General features: G+C 30.4%; 2 protein-coding genes across 4 annotated transcripts; both read right to left on the reverse strand.

Moving 5' to 3' along the window:
* Window positions 1-797: 797 nt before the first annotated feature.
* Window positions 798-2,937, reverse strand: LOC100794762 (uncharacterized). Of its 3 annotated transcripts, none has more exons than XM_006602912.4 (5): window positions 2,746-2,937; window positions 2,606-2,649; window positions 2,360-2,501; window positions 1,787-1,848; window positions 798-1,413 (listed from the first exon to the last, which is right to left on the reverse strand). In XM_006602912.4, exons 1-5 carry the CDS (start codon window positions 2,855-2,857, stop codon window positions 1,096-1,098), a joined length of 678 nt encoding a protein of 225 aa, XP_006602975.1. In that variant the 5' UTR covers window positions 2,858-2,937; the 3' UTR covers window positions 798-1,095. The 3 variants fall into 3 exon arrangements, with proteins under 3 accessions (XP_006602975.1, XP_040868135.1, XP_040868134.1); XM_041012201.1 differs by having other exon boundaries at window positions 2,606-2,640; window positions 2,746-2,904; XM_041012200.1 differs by having other exon boundaries at window positions 2,606-2,661; window positions 2,746-2,903.
* An 8,016-nt stretch (window positions 2,938-10,953) lies between these two features.
* On the reverse strand, window positions 10,954-13,382 carry LOC100795294 (F-box/kelch-repeat protein At5g15710). The gene is made up of 2 exons (XM_003552574.5): window positions 13,208-13,382; window positions 10,954-13,066 (listed from the first exon to the last, which is right to left on the reverse strand). Exon 2 carries the CDS (start codon window positions 12,941-12,943, stop codon window positions 11,612-11,614), a length of 1,332 nt encoding a protein of 443 aa, XP_003552622.1. The 5' UTR covers window positions 12,944-13,066; window positions 13,208-13,382; the 3' UTR covers window positions 10,954-11,611.
* Between the last annotated feature and the right edge of the window lie 2,184 nt (window positions 13,383-15,566).

The raw sequence follows: 15,566 nt of genomic DNA on the forward strand, positions 1-15,566 counted from the left end.
GAAAAGCCCAAAACGAGAGAAAAGAAAGATGGTATTGATGTGAAAATGTTTATTAAGTAACTATAATCTTAACATCACATTCAACATTATTTATGAATTTTATCTTCATGATGTTTAATTTTTTAATTTTTATCTGATGTGAGTATTCAATAAAAATATTTTTACGAAAAGATTTTTTTATTGGAAGTTAACCAACTAACAATATTGATTTTGACTTTCAAATTAAAGTGTTTTCTCCTGTTTACGAACCAATTAATAATGATTCCATTTATTAAAGGAACTCTTTATTATTATTATTTTTTTCTGTGAATTACTTTAATTTCATCCTCTCGTATATATAATTCACTTTAGACAAAATTATATATTAATATTGGTACTTAATTTGGCGTCTCAGATATAAGTATAATCCCAATTAACATGTACTGAATGAGCCATGATCATCCCGATCAGCACTACAATATTTGTCTCTTTGTGTGCCGTCTTTTTCTATTCTCACAAGCTAGGCATCGCTTCAATATTCTAATAATTAATTAAGAGGATAAGAACCATGTAGATACTCATATGAGTATCTATGATCTGTCCTCATACAGCTATATTAATTTTTCACTAAAGAGAATACGTGTCTCATGCATGGGGCAATACTGAATTAGTTGGGTTAAATAACCAGACCATAATATATAGATCGATATACTTGAAATCTCTAGGCTCTAGGTAACTAGCATTGCGATCTAATTTCTTATTTCAAAGGCATAATTAATTCACATAATTATCATTGAAAAAAAAATTAACTCGCATAATTAAAGATGTAACGATGATACACTTAATAATTACAACACTCAAAACTGCATGCGTTCTACATATATCTATTTTTTAGTATGAAAAAGAAACGACCGAACAACTATTTGTTACTTAAGTCCTATGGTTTTGCTTGCCTTTGTGCCACATATTAAACTATAATATAAAGCAAACTATATCATATATATATCTAGGCCATTACCAAGAAGTAGTTGCTAACGCAACAACTTGGTGCAAAACTGTGAGCCTATAGATATATATATATATATCCATGCTATTAATTACTCATGATAATCTCACTTAATTTCTAGGCTCATTGTTATTTATGGGTGGCCTGTGACTCGGTCTTCCATGATAATCCTTATTCATCATGTATGCAATCTCTTTTGCAGCGTCAGCAAATCTTTGTGTCTCATCTTTCTGAGTACTATTTTGAGGTGTTTCTTCAGAAATTTTCTGTTCATGACTTGAGGAACTCCCTAAGCTGGATTTAACTACTGGCGCAGCAATATTGCAATATTGTGAACTTGACTTCGGGTACGTGCTGGTGGGAATTCTTCTTGGAACTACAAACTTGGTGGATTTCAAATATTCCTTTGGTCCCATTATCACAAGCTTCTGCATGAATATAAAAACTAGCTATATGTCAACATTGGATCTGTACAAAATGTGTATCTAACGATCCATTATATGGAAGCTAGCTAGGCTATAAGTTTTGCATGAATATTGGCTTTGGTTCCATTATCATATGCTCTCTTTAATTATTTCCAATATATGGTTTTGTAAGGACTGAGGTTCAACTTATTTTAAAGAAAGAATTATTTATGAACTAATTTTGTGAAACTCTACACAGTTATATATATGAACCATATGCATATATGATGATGACTCTAAAGTTAATTTGCTACACACATATATAAGCTTTCTTGAAAAGAAATTAAAACAGACATAGAAATTTTATGCAATGTATATAGGTATCATCGAATAGAACCTGATCATCATTCTTTTGGTCTCGTGATCCAGAAGACTTCTTCAAACCATCATTATCCTTACCTGCCATAGAAGCAAACAATACGAGCGAGGAGCCATCAGTACAATTTCTTTGATATAAATTAGATAACCCACTACTATAATGACTGAACAGAAGAATAAGATGTGTTTAATTCGTTTGGTAAGATGTTCTATATATTGCATAAATATTTATAATTTTCCTTAACAAAAAAGACAAGGATATTGGGTTTCAAAGTTTAGGAATTATTGCTGCACATTAATTCACACATGAATTAATTAAAATATATGTACATGAAATCAACAAACAAGTTTCCACTCCAACAAGACTAGTGATGCATGAATGCTAACTAGCAGACTCACAAGGGATTTCAATGCTTTTTCAATTAATTATGTTTCGGAAGGTGGTGCCTGGGTCCATGATAATCATCAGTTAAAGCAACAAAACCATCCATTTTGAGCTTTCTTGGTTTAATACTTTTCTTCCCTTTACATTTTACTATTTTATGATCTCCCTTTTCATCAAAGTCACATATTCCATCGGAATAGGTTGCACCTGAAGTCTTTGAAGTCTCTCCTCCATCTGCTCCTTTTCCATTCTTAGAGTCCACACTTGTCACCTCATTTGTGCTAAATTTCTTTCCCCCAAGCCCTTGCTTCCTCATGTGATGACCAGCTCCAGTTCTCATAAATGGTTCCTATATCATCCCCATAATAATTAATGATCATTAAATATGCTGAAAAAATCAATTAATAAGATGAAACAACATAGGAATACAGTTAGAAAGTGACATATATATACCTTTTGAGATGACACTCCAAGCTTGTTTATATTCCCTACCTCAACTGCAGTTACAGCTATGGTAATCAGATCGTGCAATCTTTAATTAGCTTGATCTTTAGTTTTTGGGAACTAATTAATAAATGAGAATATAAATTTACCTGGAAGAACTCTTGCTGATGAATCTCCTTGGACAGCCATGACCAAGAGACATCCTAGTAAAAAGATCGAGAGCGCCGTGATCTTCATCTGATCCATGTTTCTTCTTTTCATGAGTTTGTGTTTTTCTTTAACTGAAAGAGAGAAAACTTAGCTAGTACAACATGGTTTTATACAGTGTTCAAAGTTCGACCAAGTCAAAGCTAGGGTTCCGACTCCTGTTCTTTTAATCGTTATATTATTCCTCGATATGTCAAAAACTTAGGAAATCTCAATATATCAGATTAATTAATAAATTAATAGAAAAGAAATTAAGTTTGTTTTTTTTAACTTAAGAATAAATGATTATTAAAATAAGGGTGTTACTCAATCTCAAGTTTGAATGTGATTGTATGGTTCGAATTGAAACTGAGCAAGCAGTCATAAAAAGTCATAATTTGGTCTTTATATTCAAATTTAGTAATGTTTTTTTATATAAAAATATAAAGTGAAGAATTGTGAAATAAAATAGATATGTGATTAAAAATAAGTGGGTAAAAATTGTTAAAAAATTATTATGTAAACAACATTTCTCATTTTACATACTGTATTGCCTAATCCTCATACTTTCTAAGCAACATATATTATATTATTATTATTTAAATTTTCTCTAACTACAAGTAAAAATAGCATAATATTTTTATTAAATTATTTAATATGATAATTAATTAAAGTAACGGATAAAATATTGCTTATTTTAGTAAATGTTACAAAATACACTATTCAAAAGCCTCACCGGTAACATTTGTTTTAATATATAAATGCTATGGAAAAAAATCAATAGGCTATTGCAACATTCGGTTCAATAAATGTTAGGAAAAACTATTTTTAACAAAGCAATAGCAACATTTTTACAAACGTGAACTCTTAAATGTTGCAAAATGTCTTAGAATTGAAGTAGTAGTGGTTGTGGTCCAATATATATATATATATATATATATATATATATATATATATATATATTGAGCGGCAATGAACACTTTCCTCTATAGAATTTTTTTTTTAAAAAAATGACTTTTATTTTTAAGGTTTTCTCCCTTATTTTTTTTCTTGATTGATCTGTTTTTCTAAGGGAATAACTCATTTGCAACATATAAATGCATATATATGTTATTACCTTGGAAAAGCAAACCATGAGAATGAGGGAGATAACGTTGAAAATGGATGTCATTTGAGATGTAATAATATATTTGAACCATTTTTTTCTTTAGAGGAAAGTATTCAATTGCCACTCAATATATATAGGACCACAACCACTACTACATCTAAGACATTTTGCAACATTTAAGAGATAACGTTTGTAAAAATGTTGCTATTGCTTTGTTAAAATTTAAAACAGTTTTCCTAACATTTATTGAACCGAATGTTGCGATTGCTTGTTAAATTTTATTTTTTTTTGCAACATTTATTAAAACAAATGCTATCGGTGAGACTTTTGAATGGTATATTTTGTAACATTTACTAAAATAATCCTTTTATAAGTGTTCCTTATGGTATTATGCTCCTTTTGAGCCAAAAGGAATTTTAAGGTCCGTTTATATGATCACTAAATCATCCTATTAATTGTATGTTAGGTTTTGTTGAAATCCCAAATAATTTTAAATATTAAGATAATATTTCTTATTTTTTAAAAGCTAAATTAATTACTGCCTAGTAATTCTATAGAATAATATGTTTGTTGATTGGAGCTTTACACTTGCACTTGCGGCTCCAAAGAGTTGAACAACTAAGGCCATAGATTCCCCAACTATTGTAGCAACAAAGAAAGAAAAGAATCACTATGAAGACTAAGAAAGGACGACTTGGGGAGTGAGAGAGAGAACTAAATAGTTAGATTGCTTTTCAGGATTTTCAGCCTTGTGTATAGAAAAGTTTGTTGTAAGTATATTTTAATCTAGTTCTAGTTGCCTTTCTCTCCAAGGTATACACAATTTCAATATTGTTAAGAGCTCCAAGGAAGTAGAGGTGCATGTGCTACAAATGGCGGTCCCTTCAATGCTATTAGATTTAGACATTTTGTATCATTAACATTGTATTATTATTCTTTATATATTATTAACATGTTCATTGAACTACATATTCGAGATGACGAGATATATGTAACAATCCATTAAAAAAAGTATAAATTATATATTTAAAATATTACAAAAAATTAAATTTTATTGTATTTTAAAAGAAACAAATTAGTAATATTTCTTGAATGTTATAAAAGATATATGTTTGCAACATTTTTAGAGTGTTGCTTATGTATTGAAAAAATATTACTAAAAGTTTTTAGCAACATGTTTTATAAATGTTGTTATTAGTATGAAAAAATATTACTAAAATTAAGTCTTTAGAAATATTTTTATAAATATTATTATTAGTATGAAAAAGTGTTGCTAAAAATCTTTAACAATATACAACATTCCATAAAATGTCATAAAAATATATTACTAACTTATGTTTTGACAATGTTAAAAAAAAAAAATACTTGATTGTAGTGCTTCAAATCCATTGATCAATAAGAATGATCTAGTAACAATAATAAAGTTTTACTCTTTTATAATAAGATTGATTATATGAAGGCCAAAGATCGAATGTAACACTACTGTCATCTAATTAAATTAATGTCAATATTCATGTGACAATCCAAGCAAAGAGGTAAAAGAAATAAAAGGATTGTCACGAAACAAATACTCACCCAAAAGTGTTGAATTGCAAGGACATAACTCCCCAAAAGGCTTGATATACATAGCATCAAATTAAGAGCCTATGAAACATGGGCTATGATTTTGCATGTGCATGGAATTGCGAAGTCATATGATATGTACAAAACATTTTTAACAACCAATGAATACATTAATAATTAATTAAACAGCAAGCTTGTGTTGTACAGTAAAGTTTAAGAACACGAGGGCGTGACCTCCAACTTCAAGCTAGTGGTCTCTTTTTGAGAACAGCGTACCAATCACGACCAAAGTCGGTTTGTTTTGAATGTTTTTTAAGTTGATGATAAGCTAGCTAGTGGTGTCTTGTTACTAATTCTGCTACTTATTGCAAAGAAAATATTATAAATGTTTTTTAAGTTTTTAAGATGTTACATATATTTATTTTTTGATAAAATATTAAAAAAATTGTAGAAAGATTAATTTATAGACAAAAATATAACGTTACTCTTTTAAAACTAGAATAAACGGATCTAGTTGAAATTAGTCTTTATCATAATTTTTTTCCCTCTTATGAGAACTCTCGTGAGCTTCTTTACTAATCCAGTAGTAGTGAACTGTGAAGTGTGAATCTCTCCAAGTATAAATAAATAACTGTTTATATATAAAATAGATTCACCGACACCAAGCACGTTTCATATTATAATTTATATATTTTCCGTTCGAAGCCTTATTTCGAGAGGAAATCGATCACATTGAGGTCCATTGTCCTATTCGATTGGTATTTGGGGACAATCCATTTTTAAACATTTGAAAATATATTTATATGACATTTCTATAAAATTTTAGGTTTTCAAAATCATAATATTGTACTTGTCTACATACTCCTATATTACAATGTAATGATACTTGATGATATATCATATATACAACGCGTACGTGTACATATATTATGTGCATGTAAAAGTGGTATATGCATACTATAGCTTTGAACAAATATAAGTTTTCTCAAAACACACACACACGCATTACGCATAGGTTGGTTATGACATGGCAAATGTGGAGTCTCTTAGTTGAAACAACATTTAAAAAATTAAACGCATAGTAATGTTTGTGAAAATCTTGGTCCAAAACAAAAAAAAAATCTTGGTCATAATAGTGTTTAATTAATTAATGGTAAGAGATGAGAGGAGAGAGAATTGGAAAAATTAATCGTAAGCGATTTTAAAAGAAATGCATAGTGTGTGATTTTCTTCCGTTTACCGGTTGAAACATTTAAAAACATGTTTGGAATTTATTTGAAACATTATGATCGACTTAGAAGCTTGCTATTTTCTCACTAAAATAAGGCATATTAATCTCTTTATTTTTCATTTGTTTTTATTGAGACTTAAGATTAAGGAAATTAATACACGTGGTCACTTTAAAATTCTCCAAGAGTGTAGAGAGAAGTAACATCTTGCAAAATTTTGCTTATGAGTATGATTTTTTATTCGTATAAATTGAATATAGAGATATTAGAGAATCTATAACAATAACTTATGCTTCATACTCAATAAATTGAACTAAAGCCCTTATTTGCCTATAATTATGATGACAATTAAAGAAAATAACCAAAACTTATGTTCAAATTAAGCTTATGTACCAAACCATATGTACCAAAAAAATCAAGTTTTAATTTGTTATATATGAATAACCATGGTCATTGTAAGCTACGTATGTTTGGGGAGCTTTTGAGGTTTGGGGACTTGTAATTTAAGAGTGAACCAGTTAGGTTGTTGTTTCTGGGGCTTTAAAATTAGTTCAATTTTCAAAGAAAAGAAAAATTGTTTACCTTTAAAGAACATAGGCACATGCAATGCCACCAAAATCGCATTTAGAAGCACTACAAGAGGATTATTTAACAACCCATGAAAAGATTCCCCTAAGAGTCTAAGACTATACAGTACCTTATTTCTCATTGATCGCTAATTGCACGGTACATATATAACTCTTAGAAAGTATCAAAGGGCCTGCTCGAATGACAATATCTTCTTGTTGATTCAAACTCTGACACAGTACTAGTAGTCATCTTTGTCAACACTTGCTTCACTCTACTGCAATGGATATTGGAAGTTCATCAAGCATTCCTTCAGAAAAGCTTCCTTAAAAGGCACTTCCTGCTCCTAATGCTAGTTATTAATTGGATATGATAACTAAATTGGTCGGAAAAACGGTAAATTGATTAAGTTTTTGGTTCAGATAAACTATAGAATAATTAGTTCATTGAAAAATCAATGTAAAAACTAGAGAGAGAAAATTAAAGGAGGTCAATGAAAAATGTTTAATACAATATTTTACTTTATTTTCTTTGAAATATGAAAAATCAACTTAAAAAATTATTTATGATTTTGATTTTTTATCTTAAATGTAAAGTTTCTATTATTAATAATTAATAATGTATAATGTTGAAACTTAGACTTTTTTAACGGTAGAATATAAAAAACAAACAAAAATTACAATCCCAACGTAGAAATCCTAAGAAAATGGTCGACAAAATGTGCAAGTATATAAAGGAGTAGTTGATGAAGGGCCTAGTCTCACCACTCAATCTGCGCATTTATTATCCTCTCTATAAACATGCTGGAAACTTTGGATTTAAATCATCAGTCTCATTTTTTAGCCCCAATTCATGTTCCACAAAATGTGTAGGGGTAGTTGATGTCATGTGTATTTTTTGTTCAATTCACAAAATGTCCTTGACAGAATTCCTAGCATCTTCTTAGGTTAATATGTAAATCAGCTCAATAAATCAGCTCAATCAGTGTGATTCACAAACCCGAAACATCAAGCTTAAAAGGTGAAGATGATCTAACTTTATTAATTTAATACCAATATATCCATTTATATTATCACCTGATCACATGTATATGTAACCATCCAATCATAAATTACTCCTAACATTTTTAATTAGTAATACTAGTAAAACTGAAGGGTTAATTGAAAAATAAGAAGAAATTAATTTTCACGTGTTGTTGGAATAAAAAAATTGCATTATAAAATAATTTTTAAATATAACTTTTAAATAATTATCGTAAAAAATTCACTCTTTAAAAAAAACATAAAACAATCAACATTCTCATACATTATAATTTGTGAATAGATAACATTATAAGAAATATTTACACTATTAAAATTGAATTTAAAAAATAATTACTTCATGTTAATGGCAAGTATGCTCCAGCATATAATTGAAAACAGAAAGAATAAAAAAACTCTGTTTTCTGATCCTTCCAGGGCATTCTATAGTGGACCCATGTCCCTCCCCCTTTTGTTTTCAGCTGCAATATCACCGACACTTTCGATTTGGAGATGGTATAAGAGAATGCAACGAGGAAAAATGCATTATAATAAAAAACAAATAAATTTATCATATATTAGATTGTTTGTAATTAAATGATATTGTATAAAAATTTTACATGCAGAAGTGCTTTCTATACTTTGCCCTTTTGAATTTCTTCATCACTCATTCATTTATAAAAAGCCGAAATTATTATAAAGGACGTGCTGGTTATTGTTATAACTTATGGCTCAAGATGGTGTCTGTCTACCCGCAAACGAGTACTTTTGCATTGTACAATACATATTTTATTTGTGTTGTATAAGACTTCTAATATCCTAGCCAGCTCTGGAAGCATTTGTTATAAGATCAAAAGTTCTTGTTATTTTCAGAAGGGGCAAGTTCTTGTTCTATATCGTGGATTTAGGATGCATTTGGTAAAGAGGAATGAAAAAGAATAAAAGTATAAATAAAGAATGAAAAGAAATGAAAAAGAGTGTAAAGTAAAATGATTTGGTAGAGATAAAAGAGAGTGTAAAGTAAAGTGATTAGGTAGAGATGAAAGAAAATGTAAAAGAAATAAAAGATTTAAATTAAAGTAATTTGTTTGGTAAAAAAAAATTGAACAACGAGAGATAATTGATTACACAAAATGCATAATTAGTTATGCTAGTTTTGAAACTGTATAAGAGATTCATTTCTCTCTCTCCTCTCTCGTGTCACTCTCCTTTAAAAAATGTAGCTACAATTGACCCCACCAAACACTCATTCTCACAACTTGCATCCCAAAATAGTCTGAATCAATTGCACTCAACATTCACCCCCTTAAATCAAACACCCCCTCAGGGAACCAATTTTGTTGGTGAAACCTGCGGTATTTCAACAAAATATGTCAGTTCTTAGGTTATACAGTGCTCAGTGTAAATGAAAAAATTGTCACTGAAATTGATCACATGCTCTTGACGCAATATTGTACACTATCCAAAAGAAAAGGAAAAATAAAACAACTTTCAGCCATATCTATTGGATGAAGTATAAGGAAAGGAAAATAATAATTTTACATCCTTGATACATACGCGTATAAACTGCACCATTAAAAAAAATAGTACAGAAAATAAAGTATTATCAATATATACAGGTGACCAATTTTATAACTGTACATGAAAGAAACAAAGATCAAACTCAGAATCACTAAGTCATCAAGTTATCAATCAAATTATGATACAAATTTTATACCCTGAAGTAACCTCATGTTGATATTAATAACTACAAATGGAAGAAACAAATATCAGACTTGCAATCACCTAGTCATTCAAGGTATCAATCAAACTGCTATACATTGACATGAACCAACTTTTCTAGCCACATAAACTCTGTCTATGGTAGGAAGCCAAAAACAGTTGGGAGTGGAGTTCACATGCAGTTCCTGGCAGCAGGCACAGATTAGCAAGCATCTATCAGGTAACTGGATTGTATTCTTAGAGGAAAATAGCTACTTTATCCATTTATCCATTTGTGCAAAAAATTGTCATTCAACGTGATGCACTCAGCTCTAAGTAAAACTATTTACAATTAAAGTCCACATTGCTGAGTTATTGAAACCTCAGCTTCCTGAAAATACGGGATGTATTATATTACTGCTAGGAGAACTTAGCCCTAGCCATAGGCCAAAAAAATATTTAAAAGAAACTGTCAACAATTTATCTTAAATACAGAAATCACTGAGATCTAATTCCTTCCAATTAATGATTGCAAGGCATACATCAAAATCTGGGAAAACAACCACAAACACTGGCTACTAGCATAAATATATAAAAGAATCAAAATGGTATACATAGATCTGTTTGCACAAAGTTACTATTGGTAGAATCTATAAAATATAATTAAGAAAATCAACTGAACAAAGCTTCAGATAAGCCATATATAGGTAGATAATCTTTATTTGATATTAGATCACATTAACCTTTTCCTATCAATCTACAATATTGGCAACAGTGGAGTGAATAATTCCAAAACTTTGTTCTCCACTAAATTGACATAGAATGCTAGATGCCTGCACATAGGTGAGAGCGAGAGAGAGGCCATAATATGAAAACATAACAGAAGACAGGGTTGGCAGAAAGAAATAGTAGCTCTAGCATTCATTTGAATATTGCATCGCAACTTTAAAAATGTATTGGCATCAAAACTAGAAAAATAGTATAGATACTTAACAAGATCAATTTCTATAATATGATCAAGATCAAGATTACAAAATTATAAAGTTAACCATTTTCTTCATGAGTTCTCTTTTTCAAAAATAAAAAAAGGTTGGGAGAATCCATTTGCATGAGAAAGTTACATATGGTCAATGTTTCAAGACAAGATTTAAAACAGTTACATTACACTGGTAAGCCATTGATCAGAAAAGCAGTGAAAGTTGATGCACAATTTCAATGCCCTAAGCATTTCCAAATGATAATGTCCCCAAAAAATGTTCCCCAAACATCATCAGCTGCATATCCCCTTTTAAGCATTCAAACCCTTATGTATAAGTTTATAACCTTTCCTTCAGCAGCGTACATCAGCTTCATATCCCAGCCACACTGTCACACTAGCTCTTGCATTATGTTTCACCTTGAATTTCATTCACAAAAATCTGTCTATGGAGCTGAACCAGCATTCACAGTCAGGCATGCTGTTTATTACAGATTGTGAGTAAGATATTTTACTGATAAACACAATCAGCCCATTGTGAGGAAATAACATTATGAATGGTCAGAGAGAATGTCATTGCGAAGAAAACACGAGAAGAAAATAACTGGTAATCCTCGGTTTTGTAAATGTTGATGTACAACAGACATCATGTCATAATACTCTAGCTTAGTAGATAGAAGCATCAAACCTTGGCTCATAGAAACAAACTTGATTGTTGTATGACTGCAGAGCACACCCACCAATCCATGACCAGATCTTTTTATCCACATCATATAGAAGGCCCTTCCCTTGGTTCCAAGAGGTGAAGCAGATTAAATTATCCTGCCCGAAGCATTCAAATCTCTCCGCTGATAATCTCAATAAAGCACGGAAATACTTTGGGGGCATCCTACTGATCTCCACCCATGTAATTTTGGTATGATCCAATTCCCAAATTCTCATACTCTGTAGAGTACTATAAAGGCCAATCCTTCCAACAAGAAAAAGACGCTTCTGGGTACCAGCAACCAAATAACCATCCAACAAAGATCGAGGGAACTTAGCCGGAATATGTTCCCAATGACCTGTGTCTAGTCTGTACATCATCAGACCAAGGGGTGAAAGGGTTTCCAAGTACAATCTAGAGTCACAATATGCCATTTTTGAAGAGCAGAGATTAACTGCCGGCATAATCTGATGAACTGTCCAGCTGTCTGTATTTGAGTCATAAACTTCAGTTGGCAATGACTTGTCACCATAAATATCACTAGTGGCTATCACTTTAAACGACTGATCCACCCGATCAACAACCAATACTAGTTGCCTTTGTTGATTGTAATGCATACTAGGCAATGCCCTCCAAGTTTGAGTTAGGGGATTACACACCAGGGTCTTAAACGTTAGCCCATCATGCCCAGAAAAGCAAACAAGACCACCAGAAGAGCCAACCAACCAGAATGCCCACGGTGGCAAAAAAGTGAAAGGTATTCTATTCCAAGTTTTCAGCGGCAAGCTGAAGACTGAACACTGTGGGGTCTGCGTGTTCTTCCAAAACGTAAAGAGGCATGGCCCATGTGATGGCACACTGGAATGGAATTTGAGAAAACTACTGTCTTGAAGCAGCGAATTCCACCGTTTACAAACCAAACGAAGCCGGAAAATCAGAAAAGGGGGTACCCTAGCTAGGATCTCATGCAACAGGTCCTCTGGCAACATTGCCCATATATTATCCTCCATTTGAACATCAGCATGCACTACCTTACCAAACGTGGCAAGTGTTTCCTCATCCAAACCCCTAGGCTTGGTCTTAACAACCTTCTGCCGCAAAGGGCTCGTGTTCCTGGATCCGGCCCGGCTCATTGGACTAGTATTCCTAGACCCACCACTCCTTGGAGGGGAAGCTTGCTTGCAGCACCTCCCATCTCCACCAAAACCTCCATTTTCTACTGATTGAGCAACACAAACTCCAGGCCCTGATTTAGAAGAATGCCCTAAACAATCCATGTCCTCTAATTCCATAAAACTCCCAAATCAAGCAAAATTTCAGATTCAGACATCTACTCCACCCTTCACACCAACCACATAACATAGACACATAATTGTCTCAATCACCGATACCCCAGAGCTAAAAATTCTGATACCCTAGATCAAGATCCAAAATGATAATAATTTCAAAACCCCAGATGAACATATAAATCACCCAATGAAAAAAGATTAATTTTTTAAGCAGAGAGCATAGAAAGGCAGAGTGTAGCTAAGGTGGGGTTGAAGACAGATAATTACCTCGGATTTTGGAACCATTCGGTTCCCATTGATAGAGCTAGAAGAATAGAGAGATTCTGATATTAAGATTGGAAGAAGGAACAACCTGAATAGGTTCGGGTAGAAATAGAGTCTCTCGCTCTCTTTGGTTGGATTTGATTTACTTTGTCGCTATTCGACAAAGGGAACAACAAAATTCAAGATTACTTACTATGTGGTACTTAACCCCTAAGTTGTCGCCACGTCAGCAGCTCTATGTCAATGATTTGGAGTTAAACTACCATAGCTAATAAGAAATAACACATCTTAGAAGTGAATTCGATTTTTTTATAAATGTTTCTTGAGGTTTACTTTAAACTATCATAGTTAATAAGAAATAACACATACTTAATTCACTTAAACTTTTAGTAATAAAATTTATTATGTGCATAAAAATTTGATTTTGATTCTATGCTTAATATTTAAAGAACAATTTTTATGTTGGAAAACGTATATAATTTTTTTAATAGTAATAAATCTTCGCAAAAAATTGCCTAGAAACTAAAATTTATAGGATTTTTATATGAATTAAAACATAAAATTAAGATAAATATATGAATTTATTTATATCGCTAATATCATTTAAAAATAATAATTTATGCATTGATAGTTTAATTTTTTTATATTATCGTTCAATAAAAATTAATATATATAGTAAATTTATTGATTTTTAGAATAATTATGTTAAAACTTATATTTGTCATGCCTTTAAAAAATTATTTATTATGATTTTTAATTGTTTGATAATGTAATTTTTTTTACACTAACTAACGATGTATAAAAATTAATGTTGTTTCTAAAAGACAAAATAGGTATTTTGCACATGAATTTGGAATTTTTACCTTTAGTTTATGTTATTGATTTTTTTTTCAATGGTTTGTGCAATTATTCTTAGTTTAATTTATGTTGATATGAAGAAGAAAATATGTAGGCATAATCATAATACGACAATCAAGTAATCATCAATCTATGTAGGATGAGTTTATGATTATCATTTAATTTATTTATAGATTATATTTGAGAAAATTAGCTAAAAGTTATAAAGTTAGTGAAAGTTGAAAAGCTTAGTTGGTAAATTAACTTAACGTTAAAAAATTATTTTATTGAATTAATGTTAAAAATTATCTTATTCAATTATATATTAAAGTAGTTGAAAAATATAAAATTATATAAATGATTAAAATAATAATTTTTTTTAAAAATCTAATAAAAATTGAAGGACGGACAAAAGATAAATATAAAAAGATTTAGAAACTATAAGATAAAAGTTAATGTATTAAAAAATGTTATTTCAAGTAATATTTTATTAAATATTAAAATGATAGAAATTATTTTAAAAAAAACTTATTTATGATAAAATCAAACAAATTTCAACTAGAAAAAAATTATAAATTAACTAAAATATTTTATGAAATCCACTCATAAATGGGTCGAGGCTTAGCTGGTTGGTTCTGATAATGATGCACAGTTGTGGTCTTTCGTAAAAACATCACTATAAAAAATATACATAGTTTTGGTGGTGTTGTTGGGGTCCACTGTTGGTTGGTGGTGATTCTGATAGATAAAAATATAACAAGACGAGTACATAAGTACATTAAAGTAATGGAAATAATTTATGATAACATCTTTTGGGGTGAAAAATTCAAATATCGGCTTTGCCTATTCTTTGTTGTGAGTTGAGACCATGACCCCTTCGTGTTTTATCAACTAAAATTGAAACCTTTTTCAAACCTAGACCTTTTAGTTATATGTTTGTTGTTACTAATACATTATGAACGAAAATTCAAAATACCAAATGGAAATTAAGGAAATGGAACATTGTTGGAACGTCAAGACTGGAGAAATTTTATGGGCCCAAAGAGGAAGAAAGGTTCGGCTTGTATGGATGCCAGAAAAATAAAATATTTTCCATTGCTTGTGAGGGTGACGGAAGTAACTAAGGATTTTGAAGTGCAATAAATTATACATTTTTTTGTTAATTAACTTCAGTTATTTTACATTTTATTTTAATTAACTTTATTTAAATGTGCATAAATAAGACTTTCTTATATTTTTATGTTTAATTTGAGTTTTTAAGAATCTTTAAGGAAAATTTAGATTAAAGTTAAAGACAACTTGTGGAAATTTAAAGGGATTTTACGCATAAGTTTTATGTGAATATCAAAATTTATAGAAATGATCAAGAAGAAATCAAAGAGTTGGGCTTAAAAAGACTAGAAGACAACATAAATCAAGAAATAATAAGACTGGAAACTTTACTTTTTTTTTACAAGAATAAGGCTGAAAACTTAAGATGATGTTATGGAGGGATTGTGTCCCCCCTCCACCTGGACTAATTTAT

Source organism: Glycine max, chromosome 18 (genome assembly GCF_000004515.6).
Source record: "Glycine max cultivar Williams 82 chromosome 18, Glycine_max_v4.0, whole genome shotgun sequence".
Taxonomy (NCBI): Eukaryota; Viridiplantae; Streptophyta; class Magnoliopsida; order Fabales; family Fabaceae; genus Glycine; species Glycine max.